General features: G+C 38.3%; 1 protein-coding gene and 1 long non-coding RNA gene across 3 annotated transcripts; both read right to left on the bottom strand.

Moving 5' to 3' along the window:
* Nucleotides 1-9656: 9656 nt before the first annotated feature.
* Nucleotides 9657-11842, bottom strand: LOC130460967 (uncharacterized). Its single transcript, XR_008921214.1, has 3 exons — nt 11106-11842; nt 10723-10784; nt 9657-10088 (listed from the first exon to the last, which is right to left on the bottom strand). It is a non-coding gene; the product is annotated as an uncharacterized lncRNA (long non-coding RNA).
* A 989-nt stretch (nt 11843-12831) lies between these two features.
* Nucleotides 12832-16067, bottom strand: LOC110787315 (uncharacterized). 2 transcript variants are annotated; one of them, XM_056829267.1, is made up of 2 exons: nt 15391-16067; nt 12832-14778 (listed from the first exon to the last, which is right to left on the bottom strand). In XM_056829267.1, the coding sequence occupies exon 2, from the start codon at nt 14195-14197 to the stop codon at nt 13019-13021; it is 1179 nt and encodes a 392-aa protein (XP_056685245.1). In that variant the 5' UTR covers nt 14198-14778; nt 15391-16067; the 3' UTR covers nt 12832-13018. The 2 variants fall into 2 exon arrangements, with proteins under 2 accessions (XP_056685245.1, XP_021847619.1); XM_021991927.2 differs by having other exon boundaries at nt 12832-14204.
* Between the last annotated feature and the right edge of the window lie 70 nt (nt 16068-16137).

Raw genomic sequence — 16137 nt, 5'->3', positions numbered from 1 at the left:
CTGGTATCTCTTTTAGTATATAGTAATAGATAGATGCGTTTATGTCCCTTCTCTTCGTTCGTTTATGTCTTTGGGTCTGCCAACCTTTATTTTCTACCACCTTGAGAGGGTCTACAGCTGTCTAAATCGGGTCATCGATTGATTACAAATCGGGCCTAATTGGTCCAGATCTAATTTGTCCATGGGATTGAATGTGTATTTATTTTTTGTAAAGGTTACTTCGATTTTTATCGGATTTCAGTCTAATCGAGTCAACTTTTGACATCTCTTAAAGGGTCTAGCTTAAGTTGTTCATCCTCAAGCCACACATGGAATGGCACCGTGATATGACTTTCATGTATTGGGCTTCGAAATTGTAAGGTTAACAAAGTCTGGTTTTTTTCCACTTTTTAAAAAGGACTTCTTTTTTATCTATTACCCACTTCCACTTTCTTTTTCTTTTTTTTTTTGTATACATATTTTATCATCTTATCTATTTCCCCTCACAATACATAATTACATATTTTCATCATTTCTGTCATACTTTACCCATTATTTTTATGATACATAGTGTATACTATCTTCATTAATTATGGGATTTTGTTATGCTCAGGTTGTCAATTAGAGTATAGTTTTCGTTAGTATATGGCGATTTATGGAGTAATAATGTGGTCGACATATATAGTTGTGCTCGGGTGAGTTAAATGTGATTGGGTATTAGCCTAGTACTTCGTACTACATAGTAATCGATTCGCTCACTATAGCATAATCATGCCAAGTGCTAGGCGTAAGTTGTTGCCGTCTTGAGAGGTCGTTGTCCCTTAAGCCCTTACGCGCAAGCACAAATGATAGGTTGGTTCCCTATGTGCAATGGTTAATTTCATTAAAGAATATAATAATCACTCCGTAATTGTTATTGACATAATAATCCGAGACATCATCCATGCACATTATACTAGTTTATATTCATTCAAAATAGCTTATTTTAGTATATATATTTTATATTGTACGAAGGGTTGTATAAATATTAGCTCACAAGCATCAATATAATTTTTTTTTACAGTCATAACCGGTGCTTTGTGTTTATGCCAAATTTCGTATGGACGACCTTTGGTTGGGACATAGACGACTAGATAAAATAAAGTATGCAAATGACGGGAGATAAATGACAGAAAATAAAGAGAGACGAGACAAGAGATGGTGACGCGGAAAACCCGAAAGGGATAAAAACCGCGGGTGGCAATGAGTCCACCAATCTACTATGTTACTGGCATAAAAAGCCTTGTTGAATACAAGTACATTGTTTATTCGCGTGTATATATAAATGTAGCTAATAATAAGGCATAAGTGAAAGGGAGTATACGGGTGGACTGGGATACTCGAGGAAGGTACTTGTGAATTGAGTAAATATACGACAATGGCCGTCATTACCATGTATAAGGGGTATTGGGAAAAAGATATATTTATATCCGACGAGATGATGATTATAGCTGATGAGATGGAGTATTTGTAGTGAGATGTACGTGGGTAAGCTAAGGTAGAAAATGATATCTCATGGAGTGTAGCAAAGTAACAACTAAATAATAGTAGTTGGGATAATGGGTATTAGTGGGGTAAATGGAGGAAGGTAGTGGTTAGATATGGAGATTAGCCGTCTGTGGGGATAGTGGCTCCTTGAATATAGGAACCAACCTTGACTGCTTCCTTAATAGGATCTGATGACGGACTGACTTGCGATGACTTGTTCCCGCGTCGACCTCACGTCGTACAAAACGACCAATAACAATAGCCCCCATTTTCCTAATTGTAGGGAGTCGAAAGTTAGGAAAATAATCTTCAAAGTCTTCCACCGCGTTGATTTGATGTCGATGCTAATCTGTCATTGTCTTCGTCTTGTCCGTCGTCTTCCATACTTAATCTTGATCAGTGGCGTCGCAACTTGGTGTCATCCATGATTTTTGACAGCAGTTGATGTCATCATGCGTATATTGGCGTCTTCATGTCGGCGTTGGTGTCCTTAGCTTTATTAGATGTAAACCTGACATCTTGTGAAAGAATCATTCCTCTTAACGAGCTTAAGACAACAGAATGTAATTCTCAAAAAACCTGTGCGAAAACATATATGTTAAGACACAACGTTAGTTAGGTATCTAGCGTCATGGCCAACTTTTGTATCTTCGTCTGTCGTTTGATATTTGCGGGCGTCACGGCCAACTGTTGTATCTTAGTCTGTCGTCTGATGTTTACGGGCGTCATGGCCAACGATTGTATCTTAGTCTGTCGTCTGATGTTTACAGGCGTCATGGCCAACTGTTGTATCTCAGTCGGTCATCTGATGTTTACAGGCGTGCCTCTATTGTCGCTGTTGTGTGACATCTATCCTATGCAGGCGATATAAGCCTCTTCGTTTGTTCGTAGTCATGCGAAGAATTTAGAGAAGGAAGTTGCGTCGATTGGGCACAAGGTCGAATTATTTTAGTCGGATGTAATGTCGTGTGAGGGTAGGTAGCAGGAGACTAAGTTGAAGTTACAGGTGAATGAAGTGAATGATTCGAAGCAACCTTATGACGAATGTCAAGAAGATTCGAAGGGTTGTGAGGTTTCCTATAACATGAGGACAAGGGATAAGATGTTTTGATGGTGTAGTTTATAGCAGAAGACTTTAGCCTATGGGATTTTTAGAACAACAATTTAAGTAGGTTTTGAGCATTCTGGGCTTGCTTTGTTTTTCGTCAGTGTTGAGGGGGAAAGACATGTGTTTTTCAATTTTGTATTTGTCGATTGGTTAGGCATTTGGACAAGCGTCGGGGGCGCATACACGTCGTTAGCTTAAAATGTTGTTTACGCTGTCTCTATTGTTCGCTGTGTAATAGATGTTACCTGTGAGGTACTCGAAGAACGAAGTTATGTGCACATAAATAGTACCTGTGTATTCTGTAGTGGTCGCGCTTAGAAGCGACATGTCGTCGTTGGGATCCAATAAGTTTAAGGGTCATGACCATGGAGACGTCGTCGCTTGTAGTTGATAGCGTTGTTCGTTGATGTCGTCTTCTGATGATGTCGTTCGTTGCTGTTGCCGTTGGTGATATCGTCAACAAGTGATATGTAGAGAATAAAAAAGGTAGAGGTGGACGTTCGCTTGATGCGATGTTAGCGTTGATTTTCAAATAAATAAGACGAAACATAAATATAATTGCGTTTGGAAAGATATATTCAATGCGACAGATAACAAAAACTGAAATTGAACTTTAATCGCAGGGTAGTGAAAAATGTAATAAATTAATTAACGCACGAAGTAAGTGTTAGATATTACTTAATGTGGGCTCGTGTAACGAAATTGCGTCGTGTCGCTGACTGTCCCTTGATGACGATTCTACAATTGACAGCATTGTCCTGATGTCGTGACACCTCTGGTCGCCGATCTTGTTTTCGTTCCTGAGATCACTATCATCGCTTGTACCGCCGTCATCACATCTGGCGTCGTCCCGTCACGTTGAATGAGATTGACGCACCGCTGGTCTTGACACTGTCTATTCCACGTTGGTCGACTTATTGGTTGATCCTTTCTTGTTAATCGGTTGACGTCCTATGACTTGTCGTCTTTGGGAAATCCAATGACTTTTCTTTATCCGCCTATTTTGTCATGTGATAGTGGTTGAGCCCCCAATGTTTGTACATTTGTCTTAGCGCCGTGCCTGTTACCAAAATCTCACGACAAGATCATCATGAAAATAAATTGTATCACATCGTTAGTTAAATTTCAAAGTTGTAACAAGTATATTAAACTGAACAGGAGTATGTACTATCTTGCCCCCCTGTGGCGGCTTTAGGAAGATATCATGACTGAAGTCGGCCACAGATATGATGACGTTCGTTTATATTTGACGCCGTACATGCGTGCCAGTATGATGCAACCTCTAAACGTCTCATGTGTCATCATGGTCATTGATGATGATTATTCGACATTCCGATTTCCTTAGCTTTCTCGGTAGTCTGGTGGCGTCGTGTCATCGGTCATTGCCATCTCGTGGCGTCGGGGCATACCCTCATGATCAAGGTAATCTTTTGTCATTAATATACATACTAACGCGTATAGTTGTGGCATGTCGTTAGTAAATGAAAAATAGTTATCACGGATGATATATGAGAAAATTTCAATAGGGTATGTGGTGTTAGTTTATAAAATTTTGACGTCACTAATAAATGAATTGAGTCACTCATACCATTCGATTGTGTTGATGACCCTCACGATCTGCGATGTACGTGGCAGCGACAATACGTGTATATTATAAATAAAAGATAACTTACTTCGAAAGTATGTTCGTACCTTTAGCCCCCATTGATATTCATGTATCAATCAACGATCTGTTGGCGAACTTACGAAGAAATATATTGTTAAAATAAAGATGTTCGATAATTACTTCTACGTACCATGTTTAACGCCAAGAAACTTCTTTTCATCATAGGGGTAACCAGAATGGTCGCGTCCTGCTGTCGTAACTTGCTGTCGTGGCGTCATGTTGTGTCGTCGTGACCTCATGTCATGCCGTGACCTCGTGTAACACTTCTAACGTTGGTCGCCTACTTTACTCACGACCTTGCCAAGCGACACGTCAGTACCTGTAGACAAGACAGTACCTTGTCACCTGCATTCTAACGTCGGTCGCCTGATGTACTCATGACCTAGCCAAGCGACACGTCAATACCTGTAAACAAGACAATACTTGGCGACACGACATGATCAAACGACAAGTGGTGACGACGTTAGTACAAAAAGTAGGATAACAACTTATAGCATATATTTCAAAGTGCTTTTGGAAATTAAAACAAGCAAAGTATACTATATAAAAAGCAAATCAAGTATACTATATGAAAATTAAATGAGATAGAGTATACTATATGCTCCCCTGTGGCGACTTCAGGACAACTACAAATTCTCCTATTTGATACTTGGACTGAAGTTAGCCACAAAATCCAGTATTGCCGACAATTTGTTGTTGAATCTCCATTTGTCGCCTTCATTTTTGGAGACGTCGTCGACTGATGTGGAGGTGACGTCGGACGAAACTATGTTGACGTCATGTAATTGGTGGATGACGTCACGTGTTCGCATCTGTTTTAGTGACAACAAGGACTAGAAACAATATTAGTTTAAATTAAAATCACTGGGGTTGAGTTTTATACCATACTTCTCGCGACGTCAAGTGTCAAATCGTCTCGAGATCTTATCAAGGTACGAGACAACTCATATTGTATCTTGTTTGTGGTGACATCTGCATGATGGTCCGTGACGTCTAGACCGAAACCTGTCACGTATTCGAAAACGAGGCCAAACGATTAGAGTTGAATATTATAAATATTAGTACCTATTTTCGATGTCATCAAGCGTTGGTGTCGTTGTTGTCACGATATGCATCATCTAGGTTGAATTTGACCACTCAGACGCGTCACTTCTAGCGATGACACCTGCTGATGTCGACACATGATCTAGCGACGACATGTACCCTGACGTCATTCCATATTCCATCGACCAACAAGCCTGGCGACGACACCTGACCCGTTGACGACACCTGACCCGTCGACGACGCCTGACCGTCGACGACACCTGACCCGTCGACGACACCTGGCCGGTCGACGACACCTGACCCGTCGACGACACCTGACCGTCGACTACGCCTGACCCGTCGACGACACCTGTCATGTCGACGACATGTGCCCTGACGTAGCTCCATCTCATGGTGGCGACAAAGTATGACAACAATCCATAGCCTGGCGACAACTTTAGGTGAACCCAAGTGGGTCGGATATTGTGTTTGAGAGGATATTTGTGGATATGTGTTTGAAGATAAGTCTAGCCATCTCCCCACAGACGGCGCCAAACTGTTTATGCCAAATTTCGTATGGACGACCTTTGGTTGGGACATAGACGACTAGATAAAATAAAGTATGCAAATGACGGGAGATAAATGACAGAAAATAAAGAGAGACGAGACAAGAGATGGTGACGCGGAAACCCGAAAGGGATAAAAACCGCGGGTGGCAATGAGTCCACCAATCTACTATGTTACTGGCATAAAAAGCCTTGTTGAATACAAGTACATTGTTTATTCGCGTGTATATATAAATGTAGCTAATAATAAGGCATAAGTGAAAGGGAGTATACGGGTGGACTGGGATACTCGAGGAAGGTACTTGTGAATTGAGTAAATATACGACAATGGCCGTCATTACCATGTATAAGGGGTATTGGGAAAAAGATATATTTATATCCGACGAGATGATGATTATAGCTGATGAGATGGAGTATTTGTAGTGAGATGTACGTGGGTAAGCTAAGGTAGAAAATGATGTCTCATGGAGTGTAGCAAAGTAACAACTAAATAATAGTAGTTGGGATAATGGGTATTAGTGGGGTAAATGGAGGAAGGTAGTGGTTAGATATGGAGATTAGCCGTCTGTGGGGATAGTGGCTCCTTGAATATAGGAACCAACCTTGACTGCTTCCTTAATAGGATCCGATGACGGACTGACTTGCGATGACTTGTTCCCGCGTCGACCTCACGTCGTACAAAACGACCAATAACAATAGCCCCCATTTTCCTAATTGTAGCCCTCCAATAATATATTATGCAGTAAACATTTATGGTAATTAAAATATATTTTATCTTAGTTTCCTAAAAAAACGTAATGTAATTTATTATTTAAAGTAAAAAATAAGAAAATATTTCGGCGGGATAAAATCGCACCAGGAAATGACACGTGTCATTCCTGGTATCTCTTTTAGTATATAGTAATAGATAGATGCGTTTATGTCCCTTCTCTTCGTTCGTTTATGTCTTTGGGTCTGCCAACCTTTATTTTCTACCACCTTGAGAGGATCTACAGCTGTCTAAATCGGGTCATCGATTGATTACAAATCGGGTCTAATTGGTCCAGATCTAATTTGTCCATGGGATTGAATGTGCATTTATTTTTTGTAAAGGTTACTTCGATTTTTATCGGATTTCAGTCTAATCGAGTCAACTTTTGACATCTCTTAAAGGGTCTAGCTTAAGTTGTTCATCCTCAAGCCACACATGGAATGGCACCGTGATATGACTTTCATGTATTTTTTTTTAACGCAACAAGACGATTATATTAATTAGAAATTAAGGGTTTGTTACAGAAGCCACCTCTCGCAGAGGTAAAACATACGTTAACCAACCTAACAAACCCCCCAAAGATACTACCAAAATATTACATATTCCCCGAATGATTAAGACAGAAAACCATAACCATCTGTAAGAGCTAGCCCCATTACAACATTCTACTAATTTATACAACTGAGAAGATAGTGTTCTGATAATTTCCCTTTAGCCCGCAAAAACTTGTTCAAAAGGGAGTTGTTTCCAGCAGATCCTTGAACCATCCTCCATGTCCTATTATATCCATACTTATAGACAAAACCAACAAAATATTCTGACGCCATATTCCAATACAACCACATCTGCGTCTTCACAAAAACTACTTCTCACTTGTTCTTAATTGTTGGCTACCTCACCATCTTCTAGCTCAACAATTTCTATGGGATTAGAAACTGTTGAGCCACCAACAACAAAAGGTTCGAACATTTTACCCTTTCCTTTATCCTGTGCAAGCTGTTGTGTCCCACGTGCAATATCTGCTGCGTGCTTGATATCTGTAACAACTGAACCAAAAACAATGTGTCCCGCGTGCTTGATATGACTTTCATGTATTGGGCTTCGAAATTGTAAGGTTAACAAAGTCTGGTTTTTTTCCACTTTTTAAAAAGGACTTCTTTTTTATCTTTTACCCACTTCCACTTTATTTATTTTTTTTGTATACATATTTTATCATCTTATCTATTTCCCCTCACAATACATAATTACATATTTTCATCATTTCTGTCATACTTTACCCATTATTTTTATGATACATAGTGTATACTATCTTCATTAATTATGGGATTTTGTTATGCTCAGGTTGTCAATTAGAGTATAGTTTTCGTTAGTATATGGCGATTTATGGAGTAATAATGTGGTCGACATATATAGTTGTGCTCGGGTGAGTTAAATGTGATTGGGTATTAGCCTAGTACTTCGTACTACATAGTAATCGATTCGCTCACTATAGCATAATCATGCCAAGTGCTAGGCGTAAGTTGTTGCCGTCTTGAGAGGTCGTTGTCCCTTAAGCCCTTACGCGCAAGCACAAATGATAGGTTGGTTCCCTATGTGCAATGGTTAATTTCATTAAAGAATATAATAATCACTCCGTAATTGTTATTGACATAATAATCCGAGACATCATCCATGCACATTATACTAGTTTATATTCATTCAAAATAGCTTATTTTAGTATATATATTTTATATTGTACGAAGGGTTGTATAAATATTAGCTCACAAGCATCAATATAATTTTTTTTTACAGTCATAACCGGTGCTTTGTGTTTATGCCAAATTTCGTATGGACGACCTTTGGTTGGGACATAGACGACTAGATAAAATAAAGTATGCAAATGACGGGAGATAAATGACAGAAAATAAAGAGAGACGAGACAAGAGATGGTGACGCGGAAAACCCGAAAGGGATAAAAACCGCGGGTGGCAATGAGTCCACCAATCTACTATGTTACTGGCATAAAAAGCCTTGTTGAATACAAGTACATTGTTTATTCGCGTGTATATATAAATGTAGCTAATAATAAGGCATAAGTGAAAGGGAGTATACGGGTGGACTGGGATACTCGAGGAAGGTACTTGTGAATTGAGTAAATATACGACAATGGCCGTCATTACCATGTATAAGGGGTATTGGGAAAAAGATATATTTATATCCGACGAGATGATGATTATAGCTGATGAGATGGAGTATTTGTAGTGAGATGTACGTGGGTAAGCTAAGGTAGAAAATGATGTCTCATGGAGTGTAGCAAAGTAACAACTAAATAATAGTAGTTGGGATAATGGGTATTAGTGGGGTAAATGGAGGAAGGTAGTGGTTAGATATGGAGATTAGCCGTCTGTGGGGATAGTGGCTCCTTGAATATAGGAACCAACCTTGACTGCTTCCTTAATAGGATCTGATGACGGACTGACTTGCGATGACTTGTTCCCGCGTCGACCTCATGTCGTACAAAACGACCAATAACACTTTGGCCTCACACTTCTTCTATCCACAACTAGTTTGATAATTAATCATTACCCCCTAGTTTGCTACTAGTAAACAATTATTCACCGCTGAAAAAACTGATCCAGATCCGAAAAACCGATATGATTGGCCAGATCCAATACCCAATTTTGACCCGAAAGGACGACTTGAAATTAAACCCAAATCCAAGTTGATCTGAACCGAAACGACACAAAATTGATTATAACCCCAAATGGCCCTATACGAATCGACCCTGAACCGAAGTAATCCGAACCGACTTTCACCCCAAACCAAAGTGATCCGAACTGAAAATAACTGTAAAATTTGAATCCACCGGAATCGATCCGAACCGACGACCCAAAACCAATGCAAACCAAAGAACAACTAAATTTATCAAAAGTTTAAACTAAATAACACAAGAATTTTTTAACTTTTTATATTATTTCTATTATTATCATCAGTATTATTAGTATTATCCATAAATTTCATATTTAACCACATATTGTCTATGAAGTAATCCGGGCGTTTGGTCTCAAATACTAGTTAGTAATTACTTTACTAAATCATGATAATCTTTATTAATCCAAAATATATTAGGAAAAATTGATTCTAAACATATAATGTAACGCCCCGACTTCTAAACACCATTAATTAGGTTAATTATCTTTAATTTGCAGCGGAAACCCTAATTTAGTCGGAGCGTCACTTGCCGTATTTCCCTCGTGGAAAATACAAGGCGACATAACCTTTTTCAATTACTAAATAAACTTTAATAATAAATACTTTTAGCATTTGGTTAATATTAGTATTAAAATCTAACTCAAATCATGAGATCAAACTTAGAGTTTAATTAATACATCCCTTTATTACTAATGACATAATTGTCTCTACTAAACATCGATCGTGAATTTGATGGTTGCATCCTCACTCTAAGGCATCCCATGATCTTCTTCGTACCTAAAACAAAAGCAACATCGTGAGCCGAGGCCCAGTAACATACTACCCTAACAGCGTAAACTCATTTCAATTCATTTTATTTACTTTGCAATCAGGGAGAATAGAACATAGTAAAACATTTTCATAAATGCAATAAAACATCATTTATAACTTGAAACTTTGATAGTTCCCATTATCTTTCTTAAAACCTTCTTTTTACTTGGTAACTGACAAGTTAGCCTTGCGGGACGTCTCCCACCTTGCGATAGTCCTCAAGGAGCACTCTCCCTTGTTGGACATACGCCCGTACCTAAATAGTTTCTCTTTTAGCTTGCGGTAACCCTCAAGGAGCACTCTCCCTTGTTGGGTGTCCCGCGGTACGGCGGTACGTGCACGACCTAGAAATAGTAACCCCACTAACTGCCAGAACCGGTTACACTTTTATTTATCATGTTTCGTATCTTATTCGTAACACATAAACATCATTCTTATAAAATCATTCACAAACACATTTAAATATCATCATTCATAAAACACACTTATAAACATATTTCATATCCCACAATCCTATAAAAACATATCATTATAAACATATTTCATAATCTCATAAAACACATTTCATAAGGGGATTGTGGGTGTTAGCAATAGATGTTACCTCAACCGTAGTTTATACTTCCTGTTCGATGGATCGTTATTCCTGAGCTCCGAGTTCGATTTCTTTCACAATATTAAATCATTCAATTAGTTATTAAACGATTAATATTTTAAAATTAATACTTTATAATAAGTTTATAAATAATTGAATTTACGAATTATAATTTCATAGTTTTAACGAAAATGTTATTATTAATCAAAATTTCAATCTAAATTCATATTTCATAAATCGATTTTATACGAATATTATTTAAACCAAAACTCTGCCGAAATATATTTATAATATTATCATTAAGAATTTATTTAATTTAAATGTTTAAGTAACCGTTTATTTTTACAAAATAATTAGATTGGTAAATAATTGGGCAAAATAACAAAACTCACTTTGGGAATTTGGGCCAAGGGAATGTGGGCTTAACTTGAGCAACAAAACAAAGTTCCAATTACTGGAACTCGTTTCCTTTGAGGGAAACAGAACACGAAGGAACAGGGGACGGACGAAGAGGAAGGGCGGAGAGAAGGGAGGTGGCGGCTGGATGGCTGATGCCTGGGCGATACGGAGGCGCGAAAGTGCGCCGGTGATGGTGGTTGTGGGTGCTGCGACAGCGAGAGAAAGGAAGGGGGAGCACGAACAGGGCGAGACAGGGGAGAGAAACAGGGGAGGGGTGTTTCCCGGTCGATTCTGGGCGGCGCAGCAGCAGCTGCCGGGTCTTGTGAGGCGGAGGTGGGTATAGAAAGTGGTGCGGTGGCCTGGGTGTGGTGGTTTCGTGGCTGGGTGGTGCGGCAGCGGCGAAGAAAGAGGGAGGCAGAGGTGTGCGTGAGAGGGAAGAGCAGGGGAGTGAGCAAAGAGGGACAGGGGAGAGCGAAGAGGGCGGAGGGGATGGTGGTTGGTGCGTGGTTGAGATGGTGGTGCTGGGCAGCAGATAATGGTGGTGGTGGACGGTGGTTGTCACGGTGGTTTCAGTGATGGTGGTGATTGATTGCTTGAATCAGAGAAGAGAGAAAAAGAAGTGGAATTGGTCTCTTGTTTTTGCAAATGGAAATTCTGAAATTGTTGAATTTGTAAAGGATTGAAGTGGAAGAAGCAAACTTGATTTTTGTTTTGAATGGAGACTGAAATGAAGGAAGAAGGAAGGAAGGAAATTTCCTCCTTACTTTGTACGTGGGGAGCAAGGAAGAGAAGAAAGGGAAATGGAATCTTGGTGCTCCAAGGGCATTTTCGTAATTTCACATGGTTGGCTAAAATTCAGAAATTCTGTTTCTATTTTTGGAAATTACTAAAAATAGAAATGTTTAATTAAAACAAAGTCTCGTAAAATATATCGTTAACGAAAAATAAATAAATTTTCGTTTATAAATTTATCGTTTAAAATAAATCGTAAAATCGTTTAAAATAACGAAATTTTTAAATTATTTCTAATAATTAAAACGAAATTACGTTAATACAATATTATTAATTTTAATAAATCGAGTTTAAAAATTTCGGGGTATTACATTCTTACCCCCTTAGAAAAAGTTTCGTCCTCGAAACTTGAATTGATTGTTGAAAGTCGAATATATTTGAATAAAAGTACGAGATTTTATTTTAAAACCAAGATCTCACGATTTCATTCCAGTTCCGACAATGTCTAGCTTACATTCCGCCATCTTCTTTAATGACTCCGCTTCAACTCAAGACCTAGAATCGAAGAGTAAAGAATACAAAAGGGGCAAAATTATATATCGACCCTTAATCGTCATTAAGGTCAATTACATTCTGCCAGCATCTTTCGTACCTCCACTTTACTTCATAAAATAGGATCGAGGAGCAAAGAACATAAAAGGGGCAAACTTGTTAGCTTAGACTAGGCTCCCATTTTACTTTGTGATATCTTGTTTGAAAATATTTTTCTTACCAAAAATAGTAATATTTAATGCAAAATTTATGACTTTGAAAATGAGAATAAATATTTACCTAACAATTGCAATACTCAAATAATTTGTAAAAGTCATTTATTATAACAATCTCATACTCTGAGCTCAGGAGAACCTCCATCGAAGACGACTTTCATACGTAACGATTTGTTATTACCAATACAATCATGTCAGCATAAACATAATTCATAAAGCATATCTTAAACACATAATTCTTTAATTGAAAATTTCATACATAAGCATAACATTCATATAACTAATGATGGTAATACATCTTAGTTTGATACTTGATTAACGCATATTACTTTCAAAATTTCCATCATTTAGTTTAGACTATTTCTTCTAGATGTTCGATCACGCGTTTTCAAAAGATCATTCATTCTTTACTCCATAGTAGCGAAGTCGTCATTGTCATTTGCGTCATCGCCTTTTCCTTGCATTAAAAACACTCTTCCATTCGAAGTTGCTCCACGTGGGGGATTACGGTTGAAATTTGTAGTGCCACCATTTCCTTTGTTTTCATCGTTTCTCCTATCACCTTGCTCTCGATGTATTTGAGGACAATCTCTGATTTGGTGATCTTTGCTACCACATTTGAAGCAATCTCGCGTACCAATTCGACATTCTTTCTCAGTATGGTTCCATCTTCCACACTTGGCGCATCCACGATTCTTGTTGAAGCTTTGGTTTCCGTTATTCCCTCCTTGATAGCTGACATTGACATTTTGTTTCTTATTGTTCGGTTGATTTTCTTCGAAGCTCCCTTTTCGTTTTCCATATGTTTCTTCTCGAAGCTTGATAATTCTTTCGACGTTAATTGCTCGATCGTACAACTCTTGGAAAGTGGAAATTCTAGAACTTGAAAGACGATCACGGATCTCAATGCTTAATCCTCCTTCAAATCGATTCATCCTTTGCCTATCAGTAGTCACCAGGTCAGGGGCAAATCGAGCAAGCTCATTGAATTTCACTGCATATTCTAGAACATTTTTCTTTCCTTGACTCAATTTGATAAATTCCGATTCCATTTGCATTTGTAGAGAATAGGGATAAAATTGTTCCCGCATAGCTTCCGTCAGTTTTTCCCAACCAAAACCAGGCTCATTTTGGATTCCTTTAACACTTTTCCACCACAGGTTGGCTTGTCCTTTCAAGTAAAAGACAGCATAGTTGACCTTCCATTTCTCGGGGCATTGAGTTGCATCAAATAACTTCTCCATATCGCTAATCCATTCCTCAAATTCAGTAGGGTCTGGCTTGCCATCATAGGTAGGGGGTTTATGAGAAGCGAACTTCTTGAACATGTTGGAGCATTCTTCTTGCTCTGACCTTGGCTTTTGACGATTTCCTTGCAGAAGTTCCGACATTATCAATCTCATTAAATCCATTCGATTATCGCTTGTTTCTCCTGGAGTGTCCCCGAAAATGGGATCCTTGCGCAATTCTTCAATTCTTTCTTGCATTCTTCCCAGCGCTAATACAGATTTGTGATTACCATTGCCATCGTTAACATCGTTATCGTTTCTAGTGCCGTCAATAGGAATATTTCCGCTTGAAGTCATCGCCGATCTGATCGCAAGGATACAACACTTCAGATAATCTTTTCTTCTTGAAATTAGACTAAGAAATTCTGCAAATCATAATAAAGAAAACATTCCCGTTGCGTTCCCCGTCCTATCACTCACACTCATTTCATTTTAACTTAGCATGATTTTAACTTATTCTTTTTACTCATTCCTTAAAATTCTTGCTTAAAACCTAGTAAATTTTTATTTCGTGCAAAACCCGTAAAGTTTAGCACTTATGGTCGCAGAACCTTGGCTCTGAATACCAAACTGTAACGCCCCGACTTTTCGGCTACTTAATTATCGGTAATAAACCGTACTTAACTGATCATTGCCAGCGCAATTAGGCTTAATTAACCCTGGGACATGTGGGTATGGGCCCACAAATAAAATAATCCTCAAATAACATTTCTTAAATAATACAAATTTTCCCAAAAATAAATATAAACAGTATTCTCATAATTAAATCTCAATAACAGGATTCCCATTATAAATACTTCTCATCTCGATATCTCCATAATAAATAACCAACTCCAGTAATAACTCTTCTTTGAGCAACTTGAGCTCCTTAATCGAACCTGTACATCATCATAAAAATAGAAAACAGGAAAAACACAGAAAAATGCCAAAAATGAGTGGAAAACTCAGTAATATTACTCCAGCCCGTCAAAACGGTTTTATTTTTGAAAATCATTTGGCACATATCAATCATTAGCATTTATTGTTCGGAAATAACTAACTCAATCTCGTTATCTTGAAAACGTGTGTCGGCAAGGAATCATTTCCTTTACAGCTCATTGGCAAGTACAGGCTTTGGCGGGGCTTTTCTTACATCTTTTCAGGGGGGAACTGTTTCCCAAACTTTAACTTTAACATGGCCTCTACCTGTAACTTGCCCATTTACTAGTTCAGTTCACTTTTCCAGGCCGACAAAAGCAACATCGTATTTCTTTAAAATAACTTTATAAATATCGTCATTATTCCCGAACAAGGGCTTTAACATCATAAAATAATAACATATTATCATAATCGTACTTTTAAACATTAAATCATACATCATGCCATTAGCACATAAATCACATAATAATCATAAATAACACACATACGGGCATATAAAGCTTAAATGCTGGACATAAAAATTATATAACATATACGGGCACATAAGATAAAATGCTAGACATAATAATTACCTCTTTCGATTAACCAATCGGCTTAATCCTTAAATATCATCACGGTGCAAATTCCCTCATAAATCATATTTGCTCGTTGATGCTTTTCCTTTTAAAAGCCCATCATAATAATAGTTACTCCACTATGAAATAAAGGCCTACATCCCATATTTTACAGTAACCAAAAAGAGGGAGGAAAATAAGTAGAGAAGCAGCCAAGCAGGGGCATACGCGCAACAACCACACGATGAAGCAGAGCTAAGTTGGATTCCGGCGACGGAATGGATGACGCCGGGGCTGGGTTCTGGGAGGCGACGGGAAGATTCGCCGGAAGCAGGTGGTGGCAGTAGCGGCGGTGCCGCGGTGGTCGAATGGAGGAGAGAGAAAATGAGTAGTCTTAATGGTTTTCTTGAATTTTAACAAGGGAAAAATAGAGGGGAAGCAAGTTAAATTAGGCTAAATACAATCAGAAAGATTAATTGGTTTTAGCTTGAGCAACAATGGAGTTTCAATGGCTATTTATAGAAAATTCTTGATATGATGAGTCATGGAAGAGTATAAAGAAATTAGACATTTGGCAAACAAAATGTCCTGATTTTTGCCACGCATAACAGAGGAAGAAAGAAAATTGGAATTTGCAATGAATTTGGATTGAATCTTGAAAAGTCAAGGAGCTTGGTGAGCAAGCTCTTCATACGTGTAAAGGAAGAAGAAGAAGGCAGACAACAAAAAGATGGTCTTTGGTCTTTAATTGACCAAGGGTAAAAT

The sequence above is a fragment of the Spinacia oleracea genome, chromosome 5 (assembly GCF_020520425.1).
Source record: "Spinacia oleracea cultivar Varoflay chromosome 5, BTI_SOV_V1, whole genome shotgun sequence".
Taxonomy (NCBI): domain Eukaryota; kingdom Viridiplantae; phylum Streptophyta; class Magnoliopsida; order Caryophyllales; family Amaranthaceae; genus Spinacia; species Spinacia oleracea.
This window is presented reverse-complemented; position numbering and strand designations above follow the sequence as displayed.